Source organism: Anas platyrhynchos, chromosome Z, assembly GCF_047663525.1.
Source record: "Anas platyrhynchos isolate ZD024472 breed Pekin duck chromosome Z, IASCAAS_PekinDuck_T2T, whole genome shotgun sequence".
Taxonomy (NCBI): domain Eukaryota; kingdom Metazoa; phylum Chordata; class Aves; order Anseriformes; family Anatidae; genus Anas; species Anas platyrhynchos.
This window is the reverse complement of record NC_092621.1, coordinates 10,602,982-10,621,872: the sequence shown is the minus strand read 5'-3', so window position 1 is coordinate 10,621,872 and position 18,891 is coordinate 10,602,982. Positions and strand designations below refer to the sequence as shown.

The window sequence follows — 18,891 nt, the reverse complement described above, 5'->3', positions numbered from 1 at the left end:
GAAGTGAAGATCAGAGCTCATCCCCACCATGGCCAGCACAGAGCCTTTATTGGTGAGACATGGAATAGAGTACAGAGTCAATCCTGGCTCTTGAGCCGCAAAGGGAGAGGCAGTCTCCATGGTGCTGCAGCCTCTCCTGGGCAGTAACCTGCAGGAACAACGTCCGGGGATCTGGGTTGGTGCTGCAACCTGGCACTGCCACGGTGGAGCCAGACAGGCTGGGGAGGGAGCCCCTCTGGAGCTGGTAGGGCACCTGGATCAACGTCGGGAAGATGGAGCTTCAGAAGGGGTCTGCGGGGGGTGGAAAGGACCAGGATAACCTTCTGGGGTGGTGGATTGTCCCTCCCATGGCTCTTCACAGCCTTGGGCTTTGTGCTTCTCTTGAAGCAGGACAGGAGGCCTGTGCTGCTCAGCCCTGTGGATCTCACAGGGGTTTGGGGCTGCCCTGACTGAACATGGGGTGTTGGTGGAGCTACCCTGAAGGGGTAGGGGAGCCTGGCTGGGGCAGCGGGTTCTCTTCGTCCCTAGCGTGGACGTGTCAAGTACTGGTGCCTCTCCTCTGATCTGCATTATTGGGCTGTGGTGCTAGGTAAATTCCTGCCCAAACTCTGGTTCCTGCTTCAAAGTCTGACCACAGTTTGGAGACAGTCCAGGCTGAGCTGTGCAGCTGCAGAGAATACTTGGGGTGGCTCATCGGAAGAGTAAAGCATCGCGGGGCTGTGCACACCCTCCTCCTCTCCTCTCCTCTGGTTTCCACCATTTCCTCAAGAAAGCTGAAGTCCTGTCCAGAGATGGGCTGTGACCATGCCTCTACTTGAAATTGCCGTAGGTTTCAAACGAGTTCAAGTAACTGAGGGCTAGTTCATAGCAGAGTCTGTACTGCTCCTGCAGATAAAAGGATGCAGGTGAGTATGTGGTGCCCAAATGCCTGTCACAGAAGGCCAGCCTGGTTGCCAACAGCCCCCCGAACAAGCCAGGCAGAGGTTCAGCCCCCTCTCCTCTGCCCCCAGTGAGGAATCACAAATGTAGGCTTGGTGAATGTAGGATGAAGGCTGGGCTGATCCTAGGGGAGCCAGCACCACCAGGTGGCTGCTGCTCACTCCCATCCAGGATGTGTACACTGTGACAGCCTTGAGGACATCAATGGTCCACGTAGACCACAATGTTCCTGGAGCTGGTGGTGAGGTGGGTGCAGGACAGGCACCCAGGCATAGACCAGTTCTTGCTCTGGTGTTGCCACCCCCGTCCGAGTTTGGTCAGCACCTACCACGTCTTTAATCAGCTGCCTGCGTTGCCTCTTCAGCATCCTCACAGCCTGGGATACATCCACCAGCCCCTCGCTTTGGATCTGCTCACACAGGAAACTGGCAGCACAGAAGATCCCGCTCCGGCTGGCACCATCCCTGCAGGGCAGAGCAAGGGGAGGCACTTACCCTACATATCCTGGTGTCCCACCAGCCAGAAGAACTCATGCCCACACTTCACCCGAGCTGAGACAGGAGCTGTGAGCTGTTTTGAAGGATACAGCTGGACTGTGGCACAGGCTGCTCCTCCAAAAGATATTTCTCACCAGCAAGTGACGAGGATGTGTCCGTCCTGGCACTGCCGCTGGTGTGTCTCCACCTTCCCCAGCAGGCTGATGATGGTGGCAGGGTGCGGGGGAAGATGCTGCTTCATGGGCCAGTCCTCCAGCTGCCAGAACCGGACTTCCACCGCAGCCTTCTTGGGCTAGGAGGGAAGAAAGACAGTGGGTCAGGCAGAGAAGAAGCCCACTGGCTTCGTGGAGGAGAGGCAGGACAGTGTGGGCCTGGCTCAGCTTGCACAAAGAATTTACCTGCTGCCTGTTGGTGAGGGCGAGTGTCCAGACTGTGAAACCAGCTCCAGGCTCCTCTGACAGCAGCTGGACGTGGAACCGGCCGTAGATGGCTTCGCCCTGGGTGGGCCAGACCTCCACATATGTCTTGGGGGAGACATATGCATGGTCACACAACGCCCTGACCCCCACGTGGAGTTCAGCAGCTCGTGTGGGTGCATTTGGGGCAGCCCCCTGCCTACACGTGGGTGCTCTGCCTGCTTTGTGCTTGGGACAAATCCGTGGGGCTGCAGCCAGAAAAATAACACCAAAAACCAAAGGGCTGCCCCTGTTACTCCTTCCTGTGCCTGTGGGGACGCCTCACCACTGTTGTACCAGTTATTCCACAGGGCTGGGGCTGTTCTCAGGGCGCAGCCACGTGGAGCCCAGAGGCTTGCAGCTCATCCCCATGGCAAGCAGGACCCCGGCAAGGAGAGCTGCATGGGGGGGCGAAGGCAGAAAGCAGGCTGCAGGGAGAGGGGAGGGCAGCTGACCTTGTCCAGCTCCTGGAGCTGGTTCAGCACAACCACCGCCGTGCAGGTGTAATCCCAGACCAGAGCCCAGAAATCCACCAGCGTGCTGGAGAAGGGCAGCTGGGTGATGATCAGCCTGTCCTCCTTGGTGTACGTCTGCAAAACACACCGGTTGGGAGGCGTGTGTGTGAATTTAGAGGTCACACAATCCGCAGATAGAGCAGTGCCTGCAATAACCACACTGAGCAGCCTCCACGATGCTGAAGGCTGGACTGGAAGGCTCTGAAGACCCAGGGGCAGAGCCCGAGGAGATGCAGAGCACCCAGCAGGCGAAAGGCAGTGGCTGATCTGAGCGTGCTGGCAGGGCTTAGGCTGATCATGAGGGCCATCTCCTGGCAGCAGGGCTCCAGGCACTGCGAGACAGGGCTGTCTCACACCTCGAGGTGGGGTGGCACGGACCAGCCCTGCCTCAGGCAGTGGTGCCTGTGAAGCCTCTGCTTGCTCCCAGCAGCTCCAAGCCCTGCTGAAGCTGGAGCCTTACGTTGGCAAACACCGCGTTGATGTAGCCTGGTGAGCCATCAGCATTCAGCGAGGACATCAGGATGGGCCGGCAGGAATCCGCTGTGGAGGCAAGGGGCAGAGAGAGAAGGGGTGAGCCATCTGCCTGCACAGAGGGGGATCCGGGTGGGGAAAGTCCTGAAGCAGCAGTAAATCCACCCTCCCGACTCAGTAGGTCATGGTGATGGTTGGACTCGATGACCTTGAAGGTATTTTCCAGCCTAGATGATTCAATGGTACCAAGTATTGCCAACCAAAAAGTGATGCTTGGTGCAGAATGCTCCATCCCCTGGTGGTAGCATGGTGCTGGGGAGGGAAGCAGCATCGCCCCCCTTGCTGTTCTCAGGAGCTGGGTCTGGGAGGAAGGGGGCAGCCCAGCCCCGCAGTACCTGGCAGGATCCCTGGTTTGCGGTTCTTGGGCTGGTTGCTGGGTTTCTCTGCTTCTCTGCACGGCAGGAGCTGGAACAACTCAGAGAAGTTCTGCACTGCCTGTAAGGGATGATTTAGCTTAGTGAGTCCTGCCTCTCAGCTCCCTTTCCATCTCCATCCACCCCAGAGAAGTGCTACCAACATCTCCAGCCCGCAGCTGGGTGAAGGCTGTGGCAGGAGGCCCCAGACCCAGCGCACCAGGCCCTGGTGGTACCTTGAACTCCTTCTCAAGGACGTTGCTCTGGCTCTGGGTCTCAGCCCCTTGGAGGCAGCGGATGTGGCTGGCGACGCTCTCCACCGGGACCCCAGTGCTGCCGCAGAGCAGGCCTTCAAGCAGCACCTCGTACAGGAAGGCATACTGCTCCTGCGTGGGGACACGGGTCAGTGCACCATCTGGAGCAGCTCCACGGACAGCCCTGGGACCCCAGGCCACCGGCACTCAGACTGCTCTGCACTGACATCAACCTGCACCTGGAATGTGCCAGCTCCAGCCTTCACCTCCCTGCTGGACACCTCTCCGTGCAGGCAGCCCTGCTCTAAGGAGCAGCCAGAAAATGCAAAAACCCAGTCAGGAGCATCTTCCTCTGGTTTAGTGCTCTCTCAGATCAGACTTCAGCTCAAAGGAAGCCCAGAAAACCAATGGACTTGTCCTCCTGATATAGGAAGACTGGTATGTAGCTGGATTTAAGTAGCTGGATGGTCCTGCCCGACCTACAGTTTCCTCCACAGGATCACAGCACTGAACAGATCGTGAAGACATAGTCCCTTGCCCAGGACACTGCAGCCCAGAAGATGCCAGGCAAACATCCCGAAAGCCTGAAGGACACATCCTGAAAGCCACACACGCATGCTTGTTGCCTATAAGACTGCCCTTCCATGCCAGACTACTGGTGCATGTGGCTGCTGCTGCTGCTGCCACTTCAGAGGGTCTCAGAGGAATGTGGCTCCTGCCTAGGTTTGGACACCATGTTGAATACAAGAACCCACAGCGTCCATCACCTGGCAGCTCCAGTGCCTGTAGCTGAACCGCACAGAGTTGTGTCCACTGTGGCTCGGTTCACCACATCCCTGGGAAGGGTGTGAAGCAGATCTGCAGCCTGGCAGCGTGCAGGGATCAGGCGACTCTCCTCACCTTGGTCTGCACCATGCTGACCCGCTGCTCCCGCAGCTTCTGCACACAGTGAAAGACGTCCACCTTCCCCTCAGCCTTTGCCATCTTCAGGAGGAAATCCATGGCGATGAAGGTACCCGTCCGCCCGATCCCAGCACTGAGGACACAGAAAAAGAGAGGTTGGTGCTGCCCTGGCCAGCTTTGCTGCAGCACCCGAGCATTCCCATCCCGGTACCTGCAGTGCACCAGCACAGGGCCAGCAGGGGCTTGTGACTCTCTGTTGTTCACTCTCTCCACCAGGTACAGGAGCTGGGCAGGGTTTCTGGGCACCCCATGGTCTGGCCACTGCTGGTAGTGAAGTTGTTCCACTGCTCGTGGGAGAGGACAGCCTGCCTGAAGAGAGGGAGACACGGCTGGGAGCAGGAATCAGCCTGGTGTGAGATATGTTCATTTGGTTCGTGTCAGTACGGAACAGTGCTAGGGCTGCATGGTATGATGAATGTGACCTTCTGTCTTACATACCCTTGTATAACCACAAGTCTAAGGAAAACAGAGTGGTTAATGTATATAGTTCTTGTATCTTGCAAAGGAATGTTTTAGCAATTCATGTCAATAGAGAGCCTGAAGGGAAATGTATTTGTAGGCTTTTCCTTGAAGTCTCTGATATCTGGGGGGTGTCAGAATAACTGCTAACTATTATGACTATTGCATGGGACACTATGCAAGTCTCTGATATCTGGCCAGGAGATTAAGGAGACGGGGAGAGCTGAAAAACAACTGAAAGACAAAGCTTGCAGGGGACATCGCACAAGTCTGACATACAGACAAATTGGACAAAGGAGAAGGACAAGAGGGAGGAAGACTACGAGCCTTCAGCACGAGAGACCCCCAGAGACCCCCAGAGGGACCACCGGAGACTGATATGCATGCTCCAGTAGGAGGGTTTGGATTCTGGAAACTAATTATAATAACCCTGTTTTTTTTAGAAGTAGTAATGAATATGTATCAGCCTAGGAGCATAAAAATCAGCTGCTTGATGTAACTGGTGTGCGTCTTGGTGGAGCAGAGACTCCTGGCACACCCAGCACTGTTTGCTTACCTCTATTCCTTTAATAAATTGTGAACTTTGATTATAGTCCTATTTTGAAGACTGAGCCATTTATTACACTGGGAAGTTGTGTAAAGCAATGGCATGACAACAAACAGAGACAAAGCACGGCAGGGATGCACCAGCACCCAGCCTCCCCCCTGCACCCCACCGCAGTGACAGCTTCACCAGAGCTCATCAGACAGCAAAGGGCATGATGAGGACTTTGAGCAAATTCACCAAGCCACAAGATTTGCTTTATTCTCTGCTTCCCCCTGCTGAGAGCAGTGAACTCGGAGGAGTAAATGCAGTGTGTGTCCCAGAGAGAAAAAAAATTTACAATGTGGAGTCTTTCCATAGTCATTGAAAAGCCCCTGCTTCCCCAGATCAGACACTTCCTAAGGCTGATACTGTATGATATGAATATAGTCACATTTATACCAGCCCATCCTCATTTTTTTTTCCTGAGCATCACATTCACTTGGCCAGAGCTAATAGACCCTGGGACAGAGTCCAGTGATAGCACAGCTGACCTGCTACTGCTGGAGACCAGGCAGGGCTGACCACCAGCAGCACCCTGCATCTCCATCACAGCCACATGCCAGTCTTACCTTTTGCAGGCAGAAGATGCGTGTGATAAGGCCCGTGGTGGTCCTAGTGTTGTTGAGTGTCACGGTGAAGTCCCCGTAGACTTGCTCCTGCTCTGGCCAGTACTGCTCACACTTGGTCTGTCAACAGCAGCGAGACTGCTGAGCACCAGGAAGCTCATTTGGGGAGCGTTACAAGCCAGCTCTTGGTGTGGAGCTGCTCCCTGCCCTCATCGAGGGCTGCACTGAGAGCAAAGCAAAGCAGGCAAGGAAACCTGGGCACCGGGGAGACCTGAGCTGAGCAGAGGGGGAGATGGTTCCTGTACCTTGTTCTGCTCCACTAAGCCTGTCAGCATCACAATGACCGAGATCTTCTCCTGCCAGACCATCTGCCAGAAATCCACCACCGTTCCGGGCAAGGGGCCTAGAGGAGGAAGAGGAGAGCCTGGTGTCAGAGCCCAAGCCGTGGAGATGCTCCCAGGCTCCTGGGTTAGGGTTAGCCTCGTGTTTCCCTCTGCCCAGGAGTTACACTGCACAGCCTGGAGGGCATTTCAGCAGCTTTGCGAGGAGCCTGAGATGCCCTCACTGCATGGAGCAGACTGACCCACTGCAGCTCTGTGCTGCTGGAAGGAGCCTGATGCTGAGCACAGCACTGTCAGGCATTTGCAGGGTTGTCCCTGCTCACCAGCCTCCAAAGGAGAACGAACCAGGGGACCTCATCCTTAGCTTGGGCAGTGCAGGAGCTGGCTCACAGCCTCCTCCTGTGGCCAGACTAACACCACCTATGCCCTGCAAAAGCTGTGACCACCAAGGACAACAGAAGCACAGGAGATACAGGGCCCTGGATGGAGCCTTTAGCAGCTCCTGGGCTGCTGTCCCAGCTCCCCACATACCAAGGGGCTCAGAGCAGAGACTGGCATTTCCTGGGCAGTTCATCCCTGTGCCAGCTCTGGGCAGTTTCCAGGGCTGGAAGCACTCACCTTGAGCTGCAATGAAGAAGCGCGGACTCCGGTAGCTCTGTGAGAGAGAGTTTCAAGCAGCTCCAATCACCCAGGTTAAACATTTAACAAGAAATACAAGAAACACAAGGCCCATCCCCACAGGTACCAGAGCACCCAGCACAATATGTCCCACAGCACCAATCCTGGACAGCACGGAGAGGCAGGGGCTGCCTCTCCATCCCTGTGCCCTTCCTACTGTGAGCAGGTCCCTCTTTATTAGGGATGAGGACGGTGCACAAACCCACCAGAGTGCTGCAGGCAGCTCAGAGAGGACCAGGGAGAGCAACATCCCAAGATCTGCCAGCATGTGAGGACAGCAAGTGCCAGTCCCTGGGGCCACCCGTGTATGCATATCTCCTACCCTGCCCAGGGCAGCGATTCCTTGCTACCTACATCCACGTAGCTGGCGTTGATGTAGTCGCTCCCTGCTTCTGCAGAGGGCTGCAGCACCACACGGCAGTGGTCATCTGGAAGAGAAGGGAGGTGGGAGTCAGTGGGCTGTCGCTCTGGGGCAGCAGTGAAATGACTGTTTCAGGAAGGAGGTGTAATTCAGGAAAACCCAGGGCTGCCCGCTCCCTTCTCAGCAGCCTTCCAGGCCTCAGGACATGTTCAGAAGGAAAGAACAATGAATGAAACAAAAGGTGATGTGGCACAGGCAACATGTTTTTGGAGGGGCACCTACACCCGCCCAGCACCCAGCCATCTCCAAATGCCCATGCCAGCCCCCAGAGAGCCCTGCTTACAGGGAATGATGAACTTGTAGCGGTTCTTGCCCTGGTTACACGGCTCCTTCCCAGCATCACAGGGATGCAGCAATGTCGAGGTCAGTTGCTGCAGAGGAGGAAGATGAGCTCTGGATTAGCCTAAATTCTGGGGCTGGCTGAGGCTGCCTGCATCGCATGCCCCTCAGGGGGCTGGGACTGCATGGACAGTGCAGCTGGACAGGAAAGCAAAGCTAAACCAGACCTGGTACTCTGCCATCCGCCCGGCACCGTGACTGCTGGCTGATTCATCCTCTGTCTGCTCAGCCTCTAATTCTGCCCTCTTAAGCCTCTTCAGAGCCTCCAGCAGTTCCTCCACTGGGATCTGTGTGTTCAGCTTGTTGACACCTACGGGGACCACCAGGGGAGGAGGTGACCTGATAGCAGGGAGCGGGACCCCACCAAAGCCCAGATTGTCCCTCCCCATCCCGCTCCCCCTCTTTGGGGATGTGTTCCTTTCCCCATACCATCCAGTTCTGACCTCCCTTGGTCCCATAAGGACCTTACAGTGCCTGGAAGCACCCAGCCTGCACTTTTAACAGGCAGCCTGTGCAGATGGGGCCTCTGCTCATACTGCACCTCCTCGACATTTTCTCAGGGGGATAGTGCTGTTGCTTTCAGACGGTTTTGAACTGCTGTGCTTTCGCCTGTAAAACAGCAAGAGAGGCCCTTGGACACTCAGGAGATGGAGAGAAGATTTATATCAGGGTCCACCCTGGGTAGCCCAAGGACCTTGGTATCCCATGGCAGCACAGAGAGCAGAAGAGCAGCACATACTAACCTGAAGAGCAGGAAGAGCAGCAGAATCCCCAGTGCCAGAATTAACATTGTCACCACGAGTGCCATCAGCACAGGCTTCCTCTTCAGCAGAGGCACCGGCTCCTGCCCTATAAACAACACAGTTCAGGATCAGGCTCCTGCAGAGCCCGAATCCATCAACGGGAGACTCCACAGGGGGGTGGGGAGAAAAGCAGCTTGCATCATCATCCATCACAGGCTCTGTGCTGGGGCGAAGTTAGGCTTGTGCAGGAGTGGGTGCTTGCGTGGTGTGAAGCCCTTCAGCGTGGGCTGTGTCTCTATGATTGTCCCCAGGCGTGGCCAGAGCCAGGTGAGTAGTTTGAGTTTTGGGAAACGCACTTGCACTAGGGCAGAATGAGGACTAAGATGCAATGTGAGATGATGGCATGGAAGCTGTGCAGGGTCCAACTGTACCGCAAGTGCCCAAGTGGCCTCAAGATCCAGGGAACATCCAAGAGGCTGAGGGTAGCATCTGGCTATAGCATCACCCCAGAGTTTGGGAAAAGAGAGGTGTCCTGTGCCCCACAAGGAGCTCCTGCCCTCGCCAGCCCCTGACCACAGCAAGGTGCCAGGCTGGGAAAAGGGAGGACGTGGCAGAGAGCCTCAGGTACAGGGCACGGGGTGAGCCAGCCCCTCCGCAGAGGAGCCCACTTACCCATAGAGAAGCTGTAGCACACACAGGCGAACGTCTCCTCCTGTTGGCAGAAACGGGGGCAGAGTTCAGAGCAGAGGGCTGCCACCCAGGGCCACCACGTCCCCAGGAGCCGCGGCACCCAAGCAGCTGCAGCCTCCAGCCACGGGTACCTCCTGGGAGCGCTGCTCGAGGCGCAGCAGGGCGGTGTAGTCCCAGCCCGGGCGCAGGGGAGCGTTGTGGAAGCCATGCCCGCGGGTCCCATCGCCCAGCACGAAGTCCGTGGAATTGCTGAGGTTGAGCACGGCGGCCACGTAGGTGTCGGGCAGGTGGCTGGTGTTGAAGAGCTGCAGCTCCCCTGAGCAGGCATCTTCCAGCGCCGTGCTGTTGTGCGTCATGGCCACGAGGAGCTGGTGCTCGCTGCAAGGCAGGGCTGTGAGACGGGGCCGTGACAAAGAGCTGGAAGGAGGCAGCTGCAGGTGTGAGCGCTGCTCGGGGCTGTGCAGAGCAGGGGCTGCACTCACCTGGCCGCCCCGGGGACCCAGGGGATGGGGCGGAGGCGAAGCACGGCCGTGCCCTGGGAGGGGGAGATGTCGCGCACGAGGCGGGAGCTGGCATCAGGAGGGGCTGCGGTGTCTGTGCAGGAAGAGCCAGGGATGAGCATCAGCAGGAGGCCCGGCGAGGCAGGGCAGGGCTGGGGGCAGCGCACGCACACCCTTACCCGAGCCGTTGCTCTGAAAGTCGCCCAGCAGTGCTGCCCCGGCCCCGGCAGCCGTCAGGCCCCGCACGGCCACCGTGTATCTGGTGCCAGGGCCGTGCGCAGGCAGCGGGTGCTCCGTGACGGAGCTGCTCAGCCTCAGCCGCTCGACCTGGAGGAAGCCGCCGTCCTGCGGGCCCCAGGCGGTGACGTTCAGCTGGGGACAGGACACAGAGCTGGAGGGGAACGTGCCCAGCGCACAGCCAGCCACAGCCCAGCAGCGCCTGCAGCTGGGAAGCTCCCGGAGAGACGCCCCGGGAGCCTTGGCCCCACGCATGGACCTCAGCGCAGACCGGAGGAGGACAGGGGGAATTTGGGGCCAGCACTCGAAGCAAGAGCAATCTGCTGCACCACAGACACCCCTGCAGCAGCAGCAGCTGCACATGGAGCTGCTCAGAGCACTCTTCTGCTCTCCAGGCTGATTTCCAAGGCATCCTCAGTGAGGCTGCATCACATCCAATCCCCACGGGGAGACTCCTACAGGTTGGGTGCTGCACTGGCCCCCTTCCTCCTGCTCCCAGCACTGCACACCACAGCCTTTCCTGTGCCACAAACCAGAACTAAGGCCCCTGAGGCACAGGAAAGCCCATGAGACTGCGCCACAAGACACGTCACAAGGTGCTGCACACAGAGCCCCAGCGTCTGCCAAACCACAGGCTGTGCAGAGCTGGGGAGGAAACCCCCTGGCACCCACAGCCCCTGCAGGCAGCAGGAGTGTATTGGGTTTATGTGGAAAGGTTTGGTTGTGGCGGGCTGCACGGGTGGCCTCTGGGAGAAGAATGCAGAAGCTGCCTCATGTCAGATAAGAGCCAGTTTCAGCTGGCTCCACAGGGACCTGCTGCTGCCCAGAGCTGAGCAGGAGTGATGTTGTTTGTGCCCCTATGAGTGCAAAGAAAGGGAAAAACAAGCTGCACCTCACAGCAGCTGGGAGAGAGGAGTGAGAAGCAGCCCTGCAGCCCCCAGGTGAGTGCAGCAGGAGGGCAGGAGTTGCTCCAGCAGCAGTTCCCCTGTGGCCTGTGGAGAGGCCCCTGGTGGAGCAGGCTGTCCCCCTGCAGCCCATGGGTCCCACATGGAGCAGATCTCCACGCTGCAGCCCCCCCATGGGTGGAGGAGCCCCCGGTGGAGCAGGTGGATGTGGCCTGAAGGAGGCTGCGGCCCATGGAGAGCCCCCGCAGGAGCAGGCCCCGGGCCGGAGCTGCAGCCCATGGAGAGGAGCCCACGCAGGAGCAGGGGGTCTGGGGGGAGCTGCCCCCACCCGTGGGGGACCCGTGCTGGAGCAGTTTGCTCCTGGGGGATGGACCCTGTGGGAGCAGTTCTTGAAGAGCTGCTGCCTGTGGACAGCCCCCGCGGGCTCATTTTGGGAAGGACGGCATCCATGGGAAGGACCCCACATGGAGCAGGGGCAGAGAGGGACCGTGAGGGAGCAGTGGAGACGAAGCGTCAGGGACTGAACACAGCCCCCATTGCCCGTTCCCTTGTGTTGCTCAGGGAGAGGACGTAGAAGAGGGTGAAAATGGGGGGGAGGTGTTTTTAGTTTGTTTTTAGTTTCTCACTGCTCTAGCATATTAGTAATAGGTAATAAATTATATTAATCTCCCTATGCTGAGTCTCTTTGCCCCTGACAATAACTGATGAGTGATCTCCCTGTCCTTATCTCGACCCTTGAGCCCCTTTCCCTGTGAGGAGGGGGAGCGAGTGATCAGTTGTGGTGCAGCTCAGCTGTAAAGCTTGGTAAAGCCAGCACAGGGAGGAACACTGAGAGGGAGGCAGAAATGCTCAAACTTATCACAGCAGCTAGGAAATCAGCCAGCAGGATGGATCTCAAGGTCCTCAAGGATTTCACATGGTCTGCCCGCCCGCCTGTGCCCAACACCCACCCTGAGGCACCTGACGAAGCGCAGGGCCCACGGGCAGCCCCCGCTCCCCTGGTACCTGGTACCCGAGGATCTCCCCTTTGCAGGAGGGCAGCGCCTGCCACCGCAGCGTCCCCGTGCTGGCATCCAGCCACAGCCACTCTGGCTTCTCCGGCACTGCAAGCACAGCGAGAGGGGGTCACACATGGGGACACCCACCTGCGGCCGAGATTTTGGGGAGAAAAGCAAAAGTACCTTGACAGGCACGGGACACTTACCTGTTGCCTTTGTTCTCAGGAGTCTTGAGAACAGGATGGTGCTGGCGGGCACTGAGATGGTGATGCTGTAGAAAGTGAAGGGCTGCAGGTGGTCACAGGTAAATGTTCCATTCTGGCCGTGCAGCATCTCCTGTGCCGTGACCTCCTCAGCCTCGCAGGGAGGGGAGGAAGGCCCTGCCAGCCTGCACGTGGCCTGCATGCGCTGGCAGGCATCGGGCAGACTGCAGGTCCAGTTCAGTTTGATGCTGGTGGTGGAAACCTCCAAGGTCCCAGGCATGAAGACCTCTGTGAAGGAAGCATTGAAGAGGGTCACTGCCTTGCCTTCCCTTCCCCTGGCACCCTTGCAAGGTGCTGCGGTCACAGCCCTGCTCCCAGCCAGCAGCAGGGAGAGGAAGGCGGAGGTGACACTGCCCACGGCAGGTCTCCAGCTGCAGAGCTGGAGGAGTCTGGATCACTGGAAGCTGGGCGTGAGCTTTGCATCACCTCTCAGTGCTCGAGGCAACTGCTGGTGGGAGCAGACTCCATGAGTGCCTCTGAAACAGGGCCAGCAGCACTCTGCCATTGGGCCCGCCCTTCACTCTTAAATGCACCTCCTCGCTCACCCACACACAGCCAGTGATCTTCAGGCTGCCAGTAGTCAGTGCTTTTATTCACAACCCAGGACCTCTGAGGAGTTGGAGAGTTTTGGCCTGGGATATCTACACAGGCGATCTTCATGGCAGGAGACCAGTGCCCTTCAGGGCAGCTCACCACCACCACTGCACCGACCATGTAGGATGCCATGTCTGGGACAAAGATTAATCTGGGGTCCCAGCGGGGCTTCTGGCATTTTCCTGCACCAACAAGAAGGGAAGGTGCTAGCAGGGCAGGGGCTGGCCATGCAGGGCAAGGCAGGGGACGTGGCAGGAGATCCCTGCCCTGGCACGCTACGGTGAGGGATGGAGCTGCGGGACACGATGTGGAGCAGCTTCTGCAGCACGGCCCCAGGAAGGGGATGAGGGCAGGTGTCCAACTCTGCAGCCACCATCCCCCTTGCCACCCAGGCACCCCTGGGGACACAGGGCGAGCCCTGGGCAGGTGCAGGGGCTGCCTCCCACTGCCTTTGGCATCTCCCCCTACATCCCCGAGCACTCAGGGCCCCAGGAGAGCTCCTGGCACCTCTCTTACCCACACACTGCACCATGGAGCGAATGCGGGTCCAGGCACCTCCTGGGTCCTTTCCCATCCAAACTTCTCTGTACACAGGCTTCCCAGCGCCGATGGACTGGTCTTCTCTTGAACATTTGATGTGGGTGAAAGATGGCTCGAAACCCTCAGGGCAGCTCAGCGTCACTTCTTCGTTCTCCTTGTACACCTCCTGGTCTGGTGCCAGACGGAGCCTTGGGTCCCACGAGGGCTTTCGGCACGTTTCTGGCAGAGGCAAAAGCAGGTGAGTGGCAGTGGGGGTGGGGCTGCCCAGGGGTGGGTGAGGCTGGGCCACCATTTGCTTGGGCACTGGTCTCAGGCATCAAACCCAGGGAGACCGAGGGATGCGCTCAGGTATGGGGAGCATGGCCCAGGACACGGTGGGGATGTGGGAAACGCAGAGAGGCATGGAGGGCAGGACTGGATGACAGGGCTGCAGAGAAGGTAATTCCTGCCAACCCACGTACCAAGGCACTCCACAGGCCCCTCAATGTGAATCCAGACACCTGTGCTCTTCCTCCCCAGCCAGGTAGTTCTGTCTACAAATCCAGAATGTTCTGCTGTCTGCACTCCCCCTGCACATCTCATGTGGGTGAAGGACGGCTGGAAACCCTCGGGGCAGCTCAGCGTCACTTCTGCGTTCTCCTTGTACACCTCCTGCTCTGGTGCCAGACGGAGCCTTGGGTCCCACCAGGGCTTCTGGCATGTTCCTGGGTGAGGCAAAAGCGGGTTTAGTTGGGGTGTGGGTGCTGAGGTGGGGCAGGGTACCACCAGCTATCGGCAACCACCAGCAATCCCTCCAGACACCAAAGGGAGACAGAAGGAGAGCCGTCCATGTGCCATGACGTGCCCCCCAGCAAGCCTTGCTGGGAGGGAGGGGGCTCCCCTTGTCACTTGCCCACAAAATCCCTTCTCCACCCCATTTCCATGCTCGTTCTTTGCCCCCCACCACATCCCACGGCCGGCAGCTTCCCAGGACAATCCCACCTGCAGCAGGAGACCCCCTGCAGCCGCTCTCTGGAGCTGACCCCAAGCCCAGCTCAGGCTGCCCTTCACCTCGCCGTGCCCTGGCACCAGAGGAGCCGCAGGGCCACGGGGCTCCAGGTGAGGCACCTCCTGTCACCCCACTTACTGATGCATGTTGTGGGGCTCTGAATGAGGACCCATTTCCCCGACTCGTTTTTCTGTGTCCAGGTGCCCTTGTGCTCCCCATTAGGCACAGCCCGAGGTCTCCATGCACATTTAGCCTGCTGGAAGGGGAACAGGGAACCCTCCGGGCAGCTCAGCGTCACTTCTTCGCCCTCCTCATAGACGTCCCGCTCTGGTGCCAGATGAAGGTCAGGGTCCCACTGGGGCCTCGAGCATTTTACTGTCAAAGGCAAATTTGTGTGAGAGTTGGGGGGGATATGCAGGAGGCTCGGGGAGGCCAGAACCAAGGCCGTGAGGAAACCCGAGGGGTGCTGAGCCCAGGACAGCAGCGTCACAGGGAGCAGTGGGGAAGGAGGGTGCTCTGAGGGGGGAGCTCCTCAGCAGCCGGCAGGGCACCGCAGCGCCAAGCAGGGGCTGGGGCGGGAGTGTGAGGGCAGAGAGGGGACGGGGAGAGCTGCCCCGCGTACCCACGCACGCTACGGGCTCCTCAATGAGGGTCCAGGCGCCTCTGTCTCTCCTCCCCCACCAGCTGACCCCATAGTCAGGTTGTCCTGAAGTCACTCCTTGAAATTCCCTCACACATTTGGCACTGGTGAAGGAGGGCTTGACACCTTCAGGGCAAGACAGCCTCAGTTCCTCATTCAGTGTGTAGCTGCCTTTCCTTGGGACGAGCATGACCCTTCTGTCCCACAGGGGCTTCTGGCACTTTCCTGCAGGGGAGAAAGCGTGACAGTCCTCCTTGGGGATGGGGTGCTCGGGCAGGAGGAGGCTGAGGTTGGGCTATGACTGCCTGCGGGGTCATCTGTCAGCAGAGCCCCTGGGTGCGGGACAGGAGCCCCGCGGGGCTGTGAGGTGCTCAGAGCAGCAGGGCTGAGGGCAGGATCTGGCCACAGCTCAGGCAGGGCAGAGGCAAGGCCGGGCCCCGCTGGGGGCTCCTGTCCCAGCCCAGCTCGGGGGCTGCTCCCGGCCGGGGCCATCCCAGAGCCGAGCCCGAGGCATCCCACGGGCACGGTGAGACGCCAGGGGCCCTGCTGACGGAGAGGAGCCCGCGGCAGGGGAGAGCTGCTGCCCCCGACTTACCTGTGCAGGCCTGGTACATTTCAATGTGATGCGACCTTCCCTGCTTGTCCGTCACCTCCCAGGCATATTCCCAGTCACTCCATGCAACACATCTGATCACAGCGAGAGGAGGATCATCCTCAGTGAGGCAGCTCAGTGTCAGCTCCTCCCCGTTATCATAAGATGTCTTCTCTGGGACAAAGCGGAGGCTTGAGTCCCACTGCGGCTTCGGGCAAACTGCAGAGAGAAGAAGGAGAGCGTGTCAGTGGGATGGGAAGAGACAAAGCTGATGGACCTCTCCAGGGGTTTGTGCCTCGTTGCAGGGCACATCCCGGCAGAGGCAGGGGTAACGCTGCACAGCACGTGGGGCTGGCCCCTTCCTCCAGGCTGGAGCTCCGGGAGTGCTCCGAGAGAGCAGGGAAAGGAGCACTGGGCTTCCAGCCCTGGAGGGATTCACAGCATGCCCGAGCACGGAGGCACTCAGAGACACACACCGGGGCCATGCAGAGAGCTGCCCATAGGCCCCAGACACAATAAAGCGTCCAGGTGAAGCTTCAGCGAGGCCAACATGGTGCAGGAGGGCAGCTGGCAGGCTTTGAGCAGCAGGAGGTGAGGTTGGTGTTTCGGGAAGCTGTGCTGTGGAGCGGGAAGTGGCAGCACGGGGCAGCATGCAGCTCACAGCCGGGGTGTGCGGCCCCACGGGGCTCCTCCACGGCCTCCCTTAGGCTTTCGCTGCCCCAGGATTACAGGCGTTGAGGAAAGCTCTGAGAGAGCCGTGCAGAAAGACGGCCGGGGGACAATAGGACAAAGGGACAATGCCGCCTGCTCAGCGCAGGGAGCAGCGCTGCGCCACACGCCCCGACCACATCCTCTGCCGGCAGCGTTGGCACCGCGCACGCAGCGCTGCCTCCTCCCCAGTGCTGGGACGCAGATTTGTCATCTGGCTTCCTCAGCGCGCCCCCAGAACCCTGCCCGCCACCCCCACTCCTTCGCTCCCAGCCGCATCGCCTTGCCTGCGGCTCTTCAGGTAGCGGAGCTCAGAGCTGGGGCACGCGTGAGGCTGGCCCAGAGGATTTGGCATGCTGAGTGGGGACAGCCCCATGCTGCCTGTGCCACAGTCCCCGCGGCTTGAGGGGCCTTTTAGGCATTGAGACAGGCACAGCAGTGTGCTGCAGCTCATCCACTGTCCCCTGGCCTGTGCCCCTCTCCCTGATTGTACCCCACACGTGCCTGCAGGGCTGCCCGTGCCTCTGGGAGTGGCCAAGAAGCGTTCGTGTTTCGATTCCTCTTTTTCACAAACACCAAGGTGCAAACTCAGCAATACCGTCTCCGCTGCAGGCAACCCCGGATTTCTCCTAGGACGGTCGGGTGACCGAGACGTGCAGAGCACACACAGGACAGCTTGGGTGGAGGATTTGGGAAAGGGGCAGGGGGATGTCTTCTGCTGCGGGCTTTGCCCTTGGTTTTCCAGTGATGGCGTGCTGTGCTCACACTCCCTGTCCCTCCAGGGGCACAGCTCCCCTGGCCTATGCCATGCAGCACAGACCCTGCTGTCCCCCACCTGGCCTGAGTTCAAATCAACACCCGAAAAAAAACAGTCCCATTTTGGGGCCCTGGTGACAGCCAGGGTCCTCGACTTGCGGGCTCCTCCAGCCTGTGCCAGCCCAGGGACATACATGTACATACAGCAGGTCCCTACAACGTGAGCACGTGCAAACTGAACATTTGTTGCCCCCCAGCTGCAGCAAGGTGAGTTTAGAGACAGCCTCCAGGTCAGATGGATGCAGAACAAGGCAGGGCGATGGTCCCCAGAGCTGGGCTCAGGCCCCAGGCCGTGCTGCCCTGGATGGGTTCACCACCTCCTGCAAGCTCAGATAGCACCTGGCCCTCCAGGCACGCAATTAACTGGCTCTGCTGCGATTAAAATGTCAGTCCCACTTCCCAGTTCTGCTGACGGACGCTGGAAATAGCAAAACAACCTCGATCTGCTCTTAGAAAGCGAGCCTTGCTGCGAGGTACCCCTGTGGGCTTGGCTCTCCACCCTCTCACCCCGTCCCGGGCTGCAGCCCCGGCTGCTGTACAGGGGGAGCTGGGGGCTGCCTGGTGCTGGGGGGCTCACCCCACCACACTGTGACCGATGCCCTCATGTCCCTGGCACGGACATCGCCCCAGCCTCTGACAGAGCTGCTGCGTGCTGCCGGTGGCGAGGGGACACGGCAGACACGCAGCAAGGGAGCCCAACACTTTCCTCTCGCAGGGAGAAGAGCGCCCACCTCTTACCTGCCTGTCGGCGGTTTTCTCTGTAACCGGTCTCATCCCTTTCCATCTTTTCTGCTGCCAGCAGAGGCATGAGGGCCAGGAGAAGGCTCCAGCGCAGGGCCATGCTGCCTTCTCCCCCCTGGCAGGACCGAGGGCTCGTCCCGCCGGCTGCTGCTCAGCGCCCGCCCGACTGCGAGATGTGCAAGCAGCGAAAGGAAGCAGGCAGGCAGAGCGGCTGCATGCGGGGCGAGAGGCTTCCTCATTGGAGAGGGAACCTCTGCCGCTGTCAGCACTGCTTTCGTTCCTCGGAGCACCGGGGCAGCTTCGCACCCGTCTCACAGCCCCGCAGCTCTCTGAGTGCTGGCCAGAGAGGCCGTTTTGGGGGCTCTCTGTGGGAGCAGCCCCAACCATTTCGGGATGGGCAGCAGCAGTCCCAGAGGGACGTGTGAGCAGCCTGGCTCTCCAGGACTTCTGCGGGAAGATGGAGCTTCCACGCTCAGTAGAGTCACGCAGAGACTACATCAGCACAACTCTCCCTCGATTAATATCTGAAAAGTTAGAAAGAATTGTGGAAAAAGGCTGCCAAAACGGCATTGTCGGTCTTTGTGAGCTGGTGGCGCACGCTTGGGCAGGAAAGCCGAGGTGCTGAATGGGTGCTGGAGCACAGGCTGAGAGCAGATGCTGGGTGACACGCTGGTGACAGCCACGGGGACCCGCAGTGTGGGTGCCATGGCAGTGATCCCAGGCCTGAGAGCCCGTCTGGTGGTAGGAGCCTTGAGGTGTTTTGTTTTCTCTGATGGAGACTTTGGAGTCTTTCAGTGTAGAGGCTCAAAAACCATTTATAGAGGTGCAGAAGCAAAAAGCAAACCACATCAGTAGGAATGAAGTTCCCCTTTTGGGGGAATCTTTGGAAAATAACTAGGAAAATTCCATATGTCAGAAAAAATCCCCTTAAAAGAAAAAAACAACACATCCCTGGGGCCTCCGTTGCGCTGCTCCCGGTGCTAACAGCCTGGCCTCTCCAAGAGCCCTGCATTACCCCATCTAAAACCTCAATTGCCCG

The 18,891-nt window shown here is 59.1% G+C and overlaps 1 protein-coding gene across 2 annotated transcripts; it reads right to left on the bottom strand.

Annotated features, from left to right (window-relative positions):
* Positions 1–17: 17 nt before the first annotated feature.
* On the bottom strand, positions 18–18,087 carry LOC101796527 (receptor-type tyrosine-protein phosphatase kappa). 2 transcript variants are annotated; one of them, XM_027446254.3, is made up of 30 exons: positions 17,850–18,087; positions 15,591–15,806; positions 14,978–15,220; positions 14,494–14,730; positions 13,829–14,071; positions 13,344–13,586; positions 12,177–12,461; positions 11,978–12,075; positions 10,010–10,202; positions 9,813–9,924; positions 9,462–9,708; positions 9,313–9,352; positions 8,641–8,746; positions 8,439–8,506; positions 8,065–8,207; positions 7,842–7,929; positions 7,492–7,565; positions 7,078–7,114; positions 6,424–6,521; positions 6,122–6,238; positions 4,659–4,816; positions 4,445–4,580; positions 3,527–3,676; positions 3,273–3,372; positions 2,867–2,946; positions 2,347–2,481; positions 1,835–1,960; positions 1,571–1,728; positions 1,268–1,403; positions 18–885 (listed from the first exon to the last, which is right to left on the bottom strand). In XM_027446254.3, the coding sequence occupies exons 1-30, from the start codon at positions 17,950–17,952 to the stop codon at positions 811–813; spliced, it is 4,245 nt and encodes a 1,414-aa protein (XP_027302055.2). In that variant the 5' UTR covers positions 17,953–18,087; the 3' UTR covers positions 18–810. The 2 variants fall into 2 exon arrangements, with proteins under 2 accessions (XP_027302055.2, XP_038026420.1); XM_038170492.2 differs by lacking the exon at positions 14,978–15,220.
* Positions 18,088–18,891: the final 804 nt, after the last annotated feature.

What these genes read in the sequence shown, in the direction of transcription:
- LOC101796527 (XM_027446254.3), bottom strand. Translation starts at nt 17,952, where the DNA reads ATGGCCCTGCGCTGGAGCCTTCTCCTGGCCCTCATGCCTCTGCTGGCA. An exon ending in CAAACCAGGGATCCTGCCAG is followed by an intron (nt 2,947 to 3,272) that starts GTACTGCGGGGC and finishes TTGCCTCCACAG; the next exon opens with CGGATTCCTGCCGGCCCATC. An exon ending in AGCTCCAGGAGCTGGACAAG is followed by an intron (nt 1,961 to 2,346) that starts GTCAGCTGCCCT and finishes GTCTCCCCCAAG; the next exon opens with ACATATGTGGAGGTCTGGCC.